Genomic DNA, 15,093 nt, shown 5'->3' with positions numbered 1-15,093 from the left:
ATACCGAGGGATTTGTTGCTGGTCTTTAAGCCCATGTCCATCAAAGTGATGGGATGATGGCCATCATTTGGTGGGTAGTGTTCTTGCTGCTCGGATGGAGGTTGTGGATTCAAAACGTGTCACGGAGACTTGAGCAGATGATGCATTAGTGAGGGAGTGCTGTGTTGTCAAGAGGTGATCCCTACCTGTTCAGGTGAATGTAAAAGAGCCCACAGTGCAAGAAGAGCTCCCTGGTGTCCTGGCCAACATCGATCCTTTAATAAGCCTCATTAACATTCACCTCATTGTTGTTTGTGGGAGCTGGCTGTGCGCAAATGGCTGCTACATTTCCTTCATTTGGAGCAATGACTACCAAGTTCCTCTTTGGCTGCGAAATGCTGTGGAAACACCCTCCCCCAAGGCTGTGAAAGGGCACTATAGAAATGAAGTTTGTTCCTAAATTGCTCGATCCAATTAGTGTTTATTGAACAGAGCAGGACTACTTCTGAAACTAATTGTTGTCTTGGAAAATGCCTAGACTTTGGAAGAGCATGTGGCACCTGGAGAAGTCGTTGACACCAAGGAGCTGTGGGACACCAGAGAATCATCCAATCCAAAGAGACTGTCACAGGTAAAAGGGGCCTTTGTTTACTTACTGACTACCTCTTTTCTGGACGTGTGGGACAGATTACCCGGTCCAAGGTCGTATTATAGACATACTGATCCCACTTCTTTGCAATATTTTGTCTGCAGGAGCTCAATGGGGGGGGGGGGGGGGGGGGGGAGGAATGGGTGGCTTCTTCCTGTGTTATTACTACTCTGATTTGAAAAGCAAAGAAATCTGCACATCTTAAATAAATCTAGAAAACTCAGCAGTCCACGCAGCATGTGTGGAGAGAGAAACGGTTAATGCTCCAGGACCCTTCACCTGAACTAAGAAAAGGGAGAAGATGTGGGTGTTCTTTCACTTTTCCATTTCTGAGGGAAGGTCATCGACCTGAAATCTGAACTCTGTTTCTTGCTCCATAATTGGAAAGTCAAACCAGTGTAGGACTTGTACTATGAATGGTAGGGCACTAGGGAGTATAATGGAATAGAGGGACCTAGGAGTACACGTGCATAGCTCGTTGAAAGCAGCATCACAGGTAGACAGGGTGGTGAAAAAGGCATTTAGCACGCTGGCCTTCAGTCAGGGCATTGAGTACAGGGGTTGGGACATTATGTTTCAGTTGTATAAGTCGTGTACTGTTTACAGTTTTGGTCATCCTATTATAGGAAAGTCGTGGTTAAACTGGAAAGAGTGCAGAAAAGATTTCCAAGGATGTTGCCAGGACTAGAGGGCCTGAGTTACGGGGAGAGGTTGGCCAGGCTAGGTTTTTATTCCTTGGAATTTAGGAGAATAAGGGGCGACCTTCATAGAAGTGTTTAAAATTCTGAGAGGCACAGATAAGGTGGATGGTAAGTCTTTTCCCCAGGGTAGCGGAGTCCAAAACTAGGGGCATAGATTTGGGGTGAGAGGAGAAAAATATAAAAAGGACCTGAGGGGCAACTTTTTCATGCAGAGAGTGGTGAGTATATGGAGCGAGCTGCCAGAGGAAGTGGGTGAGGCAGGTACAATAGTATCATTTAAGGAGCACTTGGATGGGTAAATGGAGGGGCGGGGCTTGGAGGGATATGGGCCGAATGCAGGAAATTGAGACTAGCTGGGTGGGCACTGTGGTCGGCATGGACTCGTTGGGCCGAAGGGCCTGTATCCGTGCTGTATTGCTCTACTGCTCTATATAATTCTGTAGCAGCACTTGTCACGGCCCTTCCTCGGGGCTTGGTGGTCAATCTGTACAGCAATCAGACAGCTTTACTTGAATATGGTCTCATCACAGGTGACGGTACCTCAGCTGAACCCTGAGAGTTGGTGATGAAGAGCAGGAATGACTGAGCCCCCCCTCCCCTGAGCAGATACACTAGCACCAAATTTCCAACACTTAAGTTTTCCTGCCTCCTTTCTCCAAGTTTCACACTGGTATATTCATCTTTTTGAGCTCTCAATGTTTGCCAGCTTATTAAACAATCCTGTGAATTTGTGTTTCCCAATGTGAAGTATTGGGAGAGATGTTTCCAACTGCTCTGCTGCTACTGATATAACTTTGTTTAAGAGTCAGTGAGAAAGCAGAATTGGGGTTTTAATACAGTTCACAGGTGCACAAAAGGGATTGCCCACTGGTCTGAGTCTAAATATTTATTGAGGTGAGGATATTGTATTCATAGAATAGTGAGGCACAGGAGAAGGGTGTGTGTGTGTGTGTGTGTGTGTGTGTGTGTGTGTGTGTGACCTCCGGTTCTCCACCTCCACACAGCCAGCTTCCCTTCAGCAACGCCGGCTCCAGCAATCAGTCTGCTGGTTTCTCTGCCTGCTCATAGCTGGTGATGTCTAACCAGGCTCCCGACTATCACCAGCAATGTGTAAATGGAACTTGGGCTGTGAGCCATCAGCAGGTGGGCAGAGGGTCTGCCCTACCCTCAGCTGCCCACACTCCACAAGGTTGAGACTGTCCCGAGAGATTTGTTGAATCACAGCTGTCACTCTGCCACAAAATGTGCCTTTGGCTATAGAGAGCTTTGAGAGAAATGCCACAAAAATGCAAATCCTTTTTTATGCATTGTAGGACATGATGAATAACAATGTATGTAAAATGCATAGCAACACCACATCTATTATTTTCACCATCTTCCCTATAGATTAACTTTCTTCCCTGTCCACCCCTCCCCTTCATCTTCCACTTGACAGCAACAAAAACACAGCTGAATCAAAATAGCAGAGCAAAGGCACCCAAGGGACCAGGAAGTAAGACTGAAGATTGCAACTTGATGTTATCGAGTCACGGAGTCGTACAGCACAGAAACAGGCCCTTCAGCCCACCGCATCCGTGCTGAAGTCTTGCCCGTCTACACTAATCCCATTTACCAGCAAATGTCTTTGTGACTCAATTTGCTAGTTCCTGATCTGAGTTTTGATTTGTAGCAGAGTGCAGCTGTCTATTATGTGCCAGTTCCATCTCCCTTTGTACATCCCTTTTGGTACCCAATGTTGACAATGCACTCAAGTGTATTGTTGGGTTTTCACCTGCCTTCATTACCTCCATGCAAGTATTCAGAGCCCTGAGTAATTACTTGGTTTATTTTGATTCTAATTTTAATTTAAACCACCCAGTAATTCAGCCGACCTGCAAGTAAAGGTAGCTGCTGTTTTGCAAGACTATTGTAATGTTCTTTTGATTCTCTGATTGTTTGTGCTGGCTTTATCTGTTGTAGTCTGACATATGCACCAGTGACCTTGAAATACATGCAAGCAATGGCAATGAACAAAAAGAGAATGTGCCACCAGAACCTTTGACCAGTACCTCCCCCCATGCGGAGCTGCAGAAGGTATGTGAGCAGACTTTAGCAGCAATGGTTGTACAGTATTGATTACAGTAGGGCTGACAAAGCCATGGCTAGGTCGTTTCCACTTGAACTGTCGCTGCCTCGTTCCAAGAATCCACCAGCTTGGCTTTAGCTCAGTGCCTGGACTCTCAATGGCTGAAGATTTGCCTTCCTTCTATATTTTGGGGAACACAGTCCCCCTTTACTTTTCTAAAATTACCCTCGACCCCTTTTTCTGATGTGATTGGATTCAGCATTTGCCAGTGTGAGGGATGAACTAAACTTGTGACCCATCGCTGTTATCCACTGCTTGTATGTTCACAAGGTGCCTGCTCTTGTCTCAGCTGCCTACAGGCTGTCTCCAGGTAAAAAACGGGTTCCATTTTTACAGATGTCCATAAGTTGGAAAATGAATTTTTAAAAATCACTCTATATGGTAACCGTACTTCTACAGTATTGTAGTGAACGGCATCAAAAGCACATGAGGCTGATAAGAAAGAACAATTACTGAAAGTGGAGAAAGGAAACTAGTTCTGTCATTTATAGAAATGAACGTGTAGGTACGTCAGACTTTTGAATTTAATATTATGGGAGCTTGTTTGTATGGCCTGAATATTGGGATGTATTACAGTATTCAGTCGATCCATCCCCATGTTTTCTCAGCTGCCTTTGTAGTTGTGAATTAGTGTCCTCTCCTGGTCAGCTCACATTCTGCAATCTTCATGGTTATCAGTTTCTAACCATTGCCATTTTTTTACTGTGCTGCTAATAATGTTTTGGCTTGGTCAGCAGGACCTAAAATTTGCAGTTTATTTGGTCTTTATTACGCTGCTGTTTGTGGCCCTTGGTGCACAAATTGTCTCCTGTGAATTCCCACATTACTGCACTCATTGCCTGCTTAATTTAATGACTTTTAAGACCCTGGGGAACTTAAAAAAATAGTTTAGTGGCATCAGTGAGTTTACTGCGGGGTCTGTGTTGCCTGCTGACTTTTTAGTGAAACTATTCTGGAGTTGGACACTGTAGCTTGAAGCTCCCTGCACTTGAGGAAAGGGTCACTGTGACCCACCAGTTTCACATCTCTGACCAGTCTCTGCAATGCCTGGCCATTCTGGTTTCATTCACAACTTAATTTAAAAATAGAACCTGTTAATGAATCTCAGTTTGCAAAATAACCGTGGTGTGCCGATATTTAACTAACTTTCCAGTCTTGTCAATTTTCAGCACCAATCTCTTGCTCTTCAATCTTTTAAAAATGTTTACATTGCGTAATGATCAGAGGATGAATGGTGGGGAAGGGTAGGTGGTTGAATCAAGGTGTCTATTGATCCAACAAGTGTGAGTCCATCTATCAGGTTGAACAGCATCAGGATTTGAGTACCAGAGCTGAGACGTCTTGCTCTAATTATGTGGAGCTCTGGTGAGATGACATATTGTGTACAGGTCTGGTCTCACTTCCCAAGGATGGATGTGTTGATTGGAGTGCAACAAGGATTCACCAGATTGATTTCTGGGGTGGCAGGTTTATTGTAGGAGAAAAGATGAAGCAGATTCTGCCTGTATCTAGAGTAGAAGGAGGAAGGGTAATCTCATTGATTAGTACAAAATCCTTGCAGGGCTTGACGGGGTAGACGCAGAATTTGTGTTTCCCTTGGCTGGGGAGCCTGGAACCGGGTCGTAGTCTCAGAAAAAGGGGTCGGTTGTTTGGGACAGAGATGGGAGACGATTCTTCACCCAGAGGGTGATGAATCTTTGGAACTCCCTTCCCCCAAGAGGCTCAGTGACAGAGGGTATTCAAGATTGAGACGAATAGGTGTTTACACAGTGGGGAATCGAGGGATATGGGGTTAGTGCAGGAAAATGAGGTAGTAGATCAGCTGTGAGTGGGGGACCAGGCACAAGAGGCGAATGCCCTTCTGAACTTGTGTTCTACACAAGATTTGTGAGCTATGTTTCGTTATTCATTAATGGATCAGAGCATCACGGGCCAGGCCAGCATTTATTGCCCATCCCTACTTGCCCACAAAGGTAGCATTGAGCTGCCACCTTGATTGGCTGCAGCCTCTGTTTGACGGCACTGCTGGGGTGGTGTGTGATATGGAGGGGAGCTTGGCGCTTTCCCAAGCACCTACTGGTCACCTAGGCGGTGTGACACAGTGGGTTTGGGAGATGTCCTACGAGCCTTGGTAAGTGACTGCAGTGCATTTTGTAGGTGACACACACTACAGCCACTGTGCCGGTGGTGCAGGGAACTAATGTTCTGGGTAGTGGATGGGGTTCCAGTCCCATGGGCTGCTTTGTCCTGGGTGGACAAGCTTCTCGAGATTCATAAACGCAGGTGTGATTATTTCCCTCCCACCTGCACTATCTTTGCAGCAATTAAGGGCAGAAGTTAGCATGCCAGAACATAATGAAAATCAGGAGTAGGCCATTCAGCCCATAAGGCTGCTTCTCAAATCGTGCCCAGAGCTCAAAGCTCAATAGGCAAAGCGATAAAACAATTATTTTGAAAGTTTGCATGAGGAGATCTTCCTATTACTGCTTAATGTTGTTTGTCCATTACATTGTTGAAAAATGCAGCTTTGTAACTTTCCTCGTGTTCTGTCCCAGGGGTCTGTGATTGAGAACACTCCCAGTTCTTGGAAAAGTTCTATTTCCGAAAGACAGGTAGATGCCCAAGGTGAGCCACGCTGTGTTTGTACTCTGTGTGTTGCCTCCCTGTACCAGAGCCACCCTTGCACTCGTTGTTCAGACATGGAAAGGCAGCCTTTCTGACTCTGGATTTTTGCCAAACTCTTCCCTGGGGGAATAAAATACTTGTTCTCCAAATATTGGAGATCAGTGAGCCAAATGGAGCTTGGCTGAGGTCAGGGAGCTAATCAGTGTTTGGCCATTAGCAGTTTGGCTCTTGGGACATGCTGAGTGGCATCTGTCACTCTACTGAGTCATTGGGCTCGAACGGTAATTTATTTTCCTCTTGTATTACTGTAATGTTATTAATTATTTCTCAGTGTTTTAATGTTTTAAGTATTTTTACTTTGCAGCAGTCTTAGTAGTTTTGAGCAACGATCAATCTGCTGGAAGAACTTGGGTTGATCAGCATCAGAACTGATGCAGGGTCTCGTTGACAATCCCTGTCCCCCCACAGATGCTGCCTGACTGAGTTTCTCCAGTAAATTGTTTGTTGCTCCAGGTTCCAGCATCTGCAGTCTCTTGTGTCTCCTTAATAGCTTTGAATTGGGGATTTTTTAAAAATTTTTTAGGAAGAAGTTTATTTTGACACAAGGCTCCAGCTCCAACCTTGCCTCCTTGTCAAAGGCTGTTTGGGGTATTTGGGTGATTAGTCTTGGCTGGATGCTTCCTGGGTGGGGAGGGGGGGAATCAGCTTGATTTGGCCTGGTGTTTTTTGTGGAGCGGTGCATCTGTACAACCATTTCCAGCCAGTAGGTGGCCCAGTAGAGGCTTTGATGCCATCTTTGCAGTTCAAGTAGAAAATAAACATTGCTCCTCTGTGTTTGCGCTGACAACTGACAACCTCTGGTTTTAATTCATGCTCTTAATCCTTTTTTAAAAAAAATTGATCGTTAATGCAGAAAATGAAGGGATGTCAAAGCTTTCAGCTGACGGTGTAAAGCAACAAAGACCAACCATGGAAATACAAAACATTCCAGCCAAACCTGTTAAGGTAGGCATCCCATTAGGCATCATCTTATTAAATAATTCGCATTCAACTTTACAAAGCTGGCAGTGGGCACAAAAAATATTTTTTCCTCATTAGTTGTCTTGGTTATTTCCCTACTGACAGTCCCTCTCCACACTTCTAGTGTTGCTCCCACATCTCCACAGGTGACCCTTGTTCTGTGTGAGTCCAGTTGACAAGTGACAACCGTGGGTGGTGAGGGTGGGGGAATGAAGGGGGAAAGAAACCATTGAAATACCCTCTTTCAAGATGGATATGACCTAGAATGGGAAGTCTGCTGCCTCCAGAATACTCTCTTCCATCTCTCCTCTCCACCCAAGGCAGCTAAAACCACTTGCAGCACCCAGGATCAGCTAGTTTGGAAGAGAAGCAAGCTCAAACCTGGTATCTTCCTAGCCTTGATCAGCTTTTATGTCGCTCCTGTTTATCTATAGTCAAGGAGCCTGATGTCTGAGAGTTTCCTGTGTTTACACTAGCAAATCCCTTATCTTGGTGCCAGACCTTCTGAGTCTCCAGGTTTGTCACCGGGATAAAAAGACGAGCTTCGAGCAATCCAAATAGCCCAACTCCTAGATATGGCTCCCTCACCATCGAGAGAGTCCCGGCATGAAGCAGCTTTTATCGAACTTGTCAGCCACCTGCTGTGTGCAGCCTTTCTCAGGCACTGGGTGCTATGGTTACAAGATATGATGAGCTTAGCACCACATCTGTCGCCTTGCTAATCTGAATGGAAGTGGAATTAACTGTTCCCTAGAGAAGGTCCAAACAGAGATCGGGTATCTGTTAGTGGCCAAGTTATTCAATCCTCTAAAGTAGGCTAATTTCTTAAAGGGAAATTTCAGCATCAGAATATTACCTGGGATTCCGAGCTCTCCTGATGATATTGAAAATATTCAGTATATTTCTAGCTTTTCATACATGGAATGTTTAGGATCAAAATTTTTTTGGAGAGATTACATTTGAAAGTTTGGCTTTAAACAGTTAAGATGAGGGCAAAGCATGAAGAATTGTTTAGTCTCTTTTCAATACTTAATCAGTGCAATTATAAACACTTTGATATAACCTATTGATGTCCTTTTGCTGTTGATTATATTGCTGCTTAATCCTATATCTTTGCCTATTTTTCAGCTTCTACCTGTTCCTGAAGTATCCCTTTTCTCTCTCTTCATTCTTCTCTCTCCGATGTGAGGTTCTGTTTGCTCTTTATAAAGAGGCTTGACTTGTTTTACTTTTAACAAAAATGCTTGATCTAAATTGATATCTGAGCAAGATGCTGCCCTTGTCCTGTTTCGGTTAATCACATATTTTAACCAAAACTCTGCTTGAGCTGCATGGGTGTATTGCTATTGGGAAGGGAGAGGAGGATTATACAGTCTTGGTTTGCATTTGTGTCAAAGTTAAAAATGCATGGGGTGTGAAACATTTGTGGGCATTATTATTTATGGCATGTGGGCAACTTGGTGCCAAGAGTATGCCAATGCTGCCATCCAAGGGTTGGGGGTCTTGGGCACAAGGTTGGTAGAAAAGTTTTCTCTACCACCCCCCTTCCCTCCAAAACCTGGGACTCATTGTGTAAATTGTGATGTGAACTTGATAGTTTTGGAAGCGGAACTTAAAGCAACATTTGGTCTGAGTGAGCTAGGGTTTTTCTTTTGTTTAAGCCCAACGTGATTTTGAAATCATGTCACTATCTCACCAGGTTGACCCCTGGGCTGGTGGTGGTGGTACTGATGGTTGTATTCCTCCACATCTCTCTCATGTGGAGAGGTTAAGCGGACTGGACTTCTCTCCTCTAGAGCCTAGAACAATGAGAGGTGATCTCATCAAACCACATAAAACTCTTCCAGGGTTTGACAGGGTAGTTGTGAGAATGACATTTTCCCCTGGCTGGGGAGTCTAGAACCAAGGCATAGTCTCAAAATAAGGGGTTGGCCATTCAGGACAGAGATGGGAAGAAATGTCTTCACCCAGAGGGTGGTGAATCTTTGGAACTCCCTCCCTAGGAGGGCTGTGGTGGCCAAGTCACTGAGTATATTGGAGAGTGATAGATTTTTCATATCAAGGGAATCAAAGGATATGGGGTCAATGTTGGAAAGTGTTGCTGAGGTAAAATATCGGCCGTGATCTTACTGAATGGCAGAACAGGTATGAGGGGCCGAAAGGCCTGTTCCTATTTCCTCCTTATTCTCACTTGCTGCCAAGGCCCTTTGTTTTGAAAATGTCACCTTGTTCCTCCTCTTCCTGCGCCCATTCTGCTAATCTGTGCTTGACAAATAATTGGGGAAACTGTTCGGAGAAAACGTTAAAACTGAAGTCTAAACTGAATCTGCAAAATCCAAAAGTGACCTCGTCATTCACTCGAGTATTTGCTGCCAACTTTCTCCAGGCCAGTTTCTCCTCCAATTTATTTGTGATCAAAATGACTTTTTGAATATGTGAAGCACTGCCAGTTAATCCTAATGTTTTGTCACATTTCAAATTTGTCTTGGTGTTGTAAAATTTTCATCTAACAACTAGTGCCGTGCTTTTGTTCCTTTTTGCTCCCAGAAGTTCCAACTCCCAGCCAGGGAGCTGTGTGTCACCTGCCAAAAGACGGTCTATCCCATGGAGCGCCTGGTCGCGAACCAACAGGTCTTTCACAACGCCTGCTTCCGTTGTAGCCACTGTAACATGAAACTTAGGTGAGGGCTCTGATTCTGGTTTCATCCTCTGTCTTGATCCAAAATGTGTTCTTTTTAACTTCCTCCTCCCCCCCCCCCCCCCCCCACTGAGTATAAGTAAGTATAAACATTGCACAAAGGATTTCCTTGAGCCTCCCACTCCCACCACCACAGGCCGATGGCTTGTATAGACCAGGAGCTCCCAGACAAACAGCAGCGACTATATCAGGCACCCCAACATCTCTGCTTTTGATTTCTCAATTGGGGCTCAGTGGGAAGTGTGCCTGTAAGTCAATATGCTTACTACCTCCTGCTACACCACCTCACCAACCTCTGTCCCCACAATTAAACACCAAACTCTCCAATAATCTGGCACTTTGGTGGTGCTGGACTGGCAGGTTTTCCAAACTATGGATGTTACTCCAGGCACTTTTTATTTCACTTTACACATTAAATGGTGGTATAATAACATTTCCCAGTGAACCTGGTTGAGTTTAAAGGGAGCAGGAAATATGCAAGCACTCTGGGATGCAGGCTCACATTCCAGACTAACGAGTGAGCCAAATGTTGGGCCATCAGGATTTCCAAACAATCTGGTGCCGGATTATTGGAGTTTTGCTGTACTCTCCTGACAGTTGTTGCCCAGACTTGGCACAAAAGGTCATTTTGGAAGGAGACCATAAGTTAGCACAGTGAAAAATAAACACTATTCCACTCCTTGAGGAACATTTGCGGCCAAAAGAAAATGCAAGACAAGCAAGGCTGTAAATTTTGTGGCTGGCGTGCTGAGTCCTTTAAGCTGTTGGAGGTCACTTTGTGTTGCCACTTCAAAAAGAACTTTAAAGAAAACCCATTAAACACAATGTAATTTTTTGGGGGGCTGGCTGGAGAGGAGAATAAAGGGGTAATCTTATCTCTGGGACACAGTTAGGATTCTGAAAGTCTGGCTTGAGACCCACTGGTTAACCAACCTCATTGAGGCTGCAGTCCTGTTACACTGCTGTGTTGCTTTCTGTGTTTCTCTGTGTATTTAAAAATTATAGATGTTTGGCTGAGGCCATGTTTGCAAGCCACTTTAAACGTTTCTCAATTTCTTTTGCCCAGCCTTGGGAATTTTGCCTCCCTCCATGGGAACATCTACTGCAAGCCACACTTCAGTCAGCTCTTCAAGTCCAAAGGTAATTACGATGAGGGATTTGGCCACAAGCCCCACAAAGAGCTGTGGATGACCAAGAACGAGAGTGACCCCATGGAGAGCAAGAGTGAAGACTCCTCGGAGGCCAAGGCTGATGGCTCTGGAGTGGATGAGCTTTCTATAGCCAAGGTAGGGGTTCTGGCTGCCAGCATGGAGGCTCTGGTTTCCAGTCCGTCACCTGAAAAGGCGGAGAAACCCGTGGAAACGAGGAAGTTAAAAATAGCTTGGCCACCGCCCACTGAAGCAGGAAGTAAAGGAACCAGCTCCACTGAAGAGGGTATCAGAGTTAACAAACCAAAGTGGCCTCCAGAGGATGACCAGCAGCCCATCAAGAGAAACTCTGATTTTGTTGGCAGCTCCAGACTGAGGAGAAGTGCCTCCCTGAAGGAACGGTGGAGACCGTTTAGTGTGGCTGAGCCCCTGAAACCTGTGGCTGTTAATGAGCCAGTGAAGAATGTGCAGCCTGCCAAGAGCACAGCGCAGGACGCAGTCGTTGGCAAAGAAAAGGAAGGTGAGGGGGAGACTGAACCAAAGAATGAGAGGAAGAAAAGCCTGAAAGATGAAGTGGAGCTACCAGTACCTGCCAAGCTTGAGGGTGAGAGCGATTCAGTGGCCGGAGAGGTGGTAGAGGTCCAGAGCGAAGACTGCCATCTGCCTATAGAGAAAGTTCAGCTCAAAGAGGCAGCCGGGGAAAATGACCTTGCAGAGGATGGGGAGCAGGAATCCAGGCACGAATCAGGCTCGCTGCAAACCCCAGGGGACTCTCTTGCCTCCAATGAGCAAATTCCAGAGAATGAGAAAAAACTGGAGGACGTTGGTTTTTGGGAGGAGGATGAAAACGAAGTGGAAGGAACCAAGGAACTGTCAGTTGAAGAACAAATCAAGAGAAATAGATATTATGAAGATGAGGATTAGATGCTGTGGATATGGTGATTTACATGTTTTAATTGGTGACTGGCCTTGTGGGTTCTAGATGTATCAGCTCAGACCTTCCTGCTGTAAAGTGGTTTATTCAAGTGCCTATGTTGATAGGGACATTACTTTGGGGGAAAAAAAATCTTCGTAAGTTGATTTCTATTTGGAATAAGAGGCAAGAACTGCTACATTGGCATAGTTTTATTAATGTCCACTCTGAAAATGACTTTGTGCTTGAGCACACTATGAATCCTATTTCCTCTCCACTGGTTATTGTTGCCAGCCCCAAAAGGTACATGTTGTAAAGGTCCAAGGAAAAGAATGGGTCACAGTTTAAATTGCAGTGAGATTCCAGTGTGCAGGCCTGGGCTCTGGGGCAGCACCACTCACTAGGCAGGAGCTAATCGAGTTTCAAAACACTAAATAAATAATTTTCTGGCAAAGTGGGAAGCTGCAATTCCTTTTCCACATTATATTTGGTCCACTCTTTTAGCACTCCTTCCAAATGGTCTCCCAGCATCTGTTGTAGGAAGGATGTATTGGGCTTATCAAGAAATAAGGTAACCATTCAAGAACTGAAGACACCTTGACTATAAATGATAAAGGAGCAAAAACTAACCAAGGTTGAAGCTAGCTGTCTCTTGTTGCCCAGCCCCTGCTGATAGAACTACCTTGAAGTGAGAGGGTATCAGAGGCACTCTTTTTTTGGACATCCTGCTTGATGGAGTGCATTTGGCTACAGAGATCCATCACTCAAAATTGAGTGACAGAAGGGCTGGACTCCAAACATTGTGTGACCAGGCAGCCTTTCCAATGTTGGTGTTTCAAACCTGGGTAACCACGACATTTTAAGGGTTTCGCCTCGTGTCAAAGTTGTACACAAGATTCCAGTGATATGAAAATGGAGGCATAGGAATAACACCACTTGAGCAGCAGTGTTGTGGGTTGCAAACCTGACATTAGTCTTCAGTCAATCTGCCTTTGTTCCCCCATCTCTATCATTTCATACCTTGGTTTTTACATATGGACAGCATGTGTGTGAGGACAGGATGCTGCTGAAAATATTAAGTGATTTTGATTTTAGATGGGAAGTGAAGAATTTGATGATGTGTGATTATAGTTTGCAGTTTTAATGTTCTGACATTCTGGTATACACTAACGCTGCACAATGTTTAACTGTACTTTCTGGGTATGTTAGATGTACCACCACAGCCTCCTGGCACTTGATTAGTTTAAGGTGATTTTTTTCTAGTGGCAGGTAAAGTCAGTCTTTTTATTACATTGTACTTGATGTTTCTCATTTTACTGCAGGTAAACAGTTACTATCGATTATTGCATTCTTAATTCCAATTAAAATGTATAGGTTGCTGGTGCTTCTCCCCCCCCCCATGGTAGGGATGTTGGTGGTAAGAGTGGGGAATACTTTCTTCTGAGTGTCCATGTTGAGACAACCAGATGGTAAGTTGATCTCCACTGACTCCACCATGTTAACCCCAGATGTCACCACTTACTAAGTTTCTCCAAATCTTGATACCAGCTATCCTCAAGGCTGTCTTTGGGTTTGGTGTTAAATTGGAACTTGTTGTGTGTTGTGACTCCAGACCTCCATCTCTGGTAACTGAGTCCAGCCAAACTTGTTCTCTGGGAGACTTCAGATGAGGGATGACTTTTGTTCCATTCATTCATGCCGGAACGCCCCCCACGCTATCCCAAAATCCTGAGGCAGCTAGCCTTGTTTTTGTCCATTCAAACTGGAAGTAACTTAAGAAATATTCAAATTGAACTTTGGAGTAAAAGGACTGACAACCAATACTATTGACTTTCTTTTAAAATTGTTTTACAGTTGTGTATTGTCTGTGTCATGATTTCTTTGTTTAGCATGTAATAAATAATAAACTCTTTAGTATAAAGTTTATTGCATTTCTATCTTTTCATTCTGGATGCATTGCTGACACTGAGCATGGTACATTACACATCTCCAACACCACCTGGCAATGAGCTTGGAGCCCCAGACAGCATCACACACCAGCATATCGGCCCACAGGAATCCAGCACAATGTTCCAGTTAGGAGGATGCTTCTGATTTGTGTTACAGCTTTGAAATTACTGCTTTTATAAAGATATTTGACATGAAGCTCCGAATGTAATCATTAAGCAGTACCCTTCCCAGAGTTTAAAGGAAATGGGTAAGAACATTGGAAGATTATTGTTTAAGCATCAGCAAAGTATTCTTAACCATTCCTTCAAGATTTGAAAAATACTGCATTTCACTTTGCTACTTAAGAATTTGGGACTTTCCTATTTGGAGTGAAAAATCCTTTACTTTCCACCCAAATTAAATGACTTCAATTATTCCCACTCGAATGGGATTTAGACCCAAGGCATGGTTAAACAGTTTGTGACCCTAATGCCGCTTCTCTCCAAATTCTGGTGACTGTAGAAATTGTAGTGTGTGCAAATATTTGAAACCATCTGATGTGTTGTGCCCGCTACTATATAGGGTACACATATACAATATATGCGTCAACACCTGCTACACAATGCTCCAAAGAGGACAAACCAATGTTCATGTAGTTCCACACATTAAATAATTACCAGCTGTAATGGAAACTCAAGTGGTATCTCTCCATTACAAAGAATGCAAACGTGACATTCTCGTACAGAAGTGCACAATATCACTATCCATTGCATGACCAATCATTTACTAGTCCCAAGGTTAACTTTCTCTACTTTTTGGAAAAACTTGCATTCCAGAAAGTTTACAGTGCAGTTGATACAACGTGGCTGTACTTCTGGTTGTTACAGAGAAAACTCTCGTGTTAATGTGCTACAGTGCCGCTCTATAAACTGAAATCATTGACACACTCTGGTGCCTGACCCTGTGTCTCCTATAGTGGAGTAACAAAGAATATTGTGAACCAAACTCCCTGAATGGTGCCTGTGTACAGGATGGATTTGGAGACATTTCTTTCCCTTTCCTACTGTAGGGTTGGAATGTATGGGAAATTCTCAAACCATCCCATTGGTGCTGTTCAAAAGGTATTATTTTCCCCATTTTCTCTTTGTTCTTAGTTTATATTAAAAGTTCACAAGATGCCAAACTTTGCATGTCTTTATACTGTTGCCTCTACCCAGTGTGAATAAGTTACACAAGCCAAATTGCTGGATGGAGTAATTGTACTTGTCAGCCATCACAGAGGACATCAGAAAGGTGCACTAACTAA

At 44.2% G+C, this 15,093-nt stretch overlaps 1 protein-coding gene across 4 annotated transcripts in view; it reads left to right on the top strand.

The window, feature by feature from the left end:
- lima1a (LIM domain and actin binding 1a) overlaps positions 1-13,782 on the top strand; it is a 91,421-nt gene extending 77,639 nt beyond the window's left edge. For 3 of the 4 annotated variants that reach the window (XM_052009535.1, XM_052009533.1, XM_052009532.1), the window contains 6 exons: positions 518-610; positions 3,289-3,402; positions 6,010-6,079; positions 6,993-7,084; positions 9,647-9,780; positions 10,864-13,782. In XM_052009535.1, coding sequence (XP_051865495.1) covers positions 518-610; positions 3,289-3,402; positions 6,010-6,079; positions 6,993-7,084; positions 9,647-9,780; positions 10,864-11,869 — 1,509 coding nt within the window. In that variant the 3' untranslated portion in view covers positions 11,870-13,782. The remainder of the gene's footprint in view (positions 1-517; positions 611-3,288; positions 3,403-6,009; positions 6,080-6,992; positions 7,085-9,646; positions 9,781-10,863) is intronic. The other variant, XM_052009534.1, reaches the window with a different exon arrangement.
- Positions 13,783-15,093: the final 1,311 nt, after the last annotated feature.

The sequence above is a fragment of the Pristis pectinata genome, chromosome X, assembly GCF_009764475.1.
Source record: "Pristis pectinata isolate sPriPec2 chromosome X, sPriPec2.1.pri, whole genome shotgun sequence".
In the NCBI taxonomy this organism is placed as follows: Eukaryota; Metazoa; Chordata; class Chondrichthyes; order Rhinopristiformes; family Pristidae; genus Pristis; species Pristis pectinata.
The sequence above is the reverse complement of the archived record's forward strand: the minus strand, read 5'-3'. Positions and strand labels throughout refer to the sequence as shown.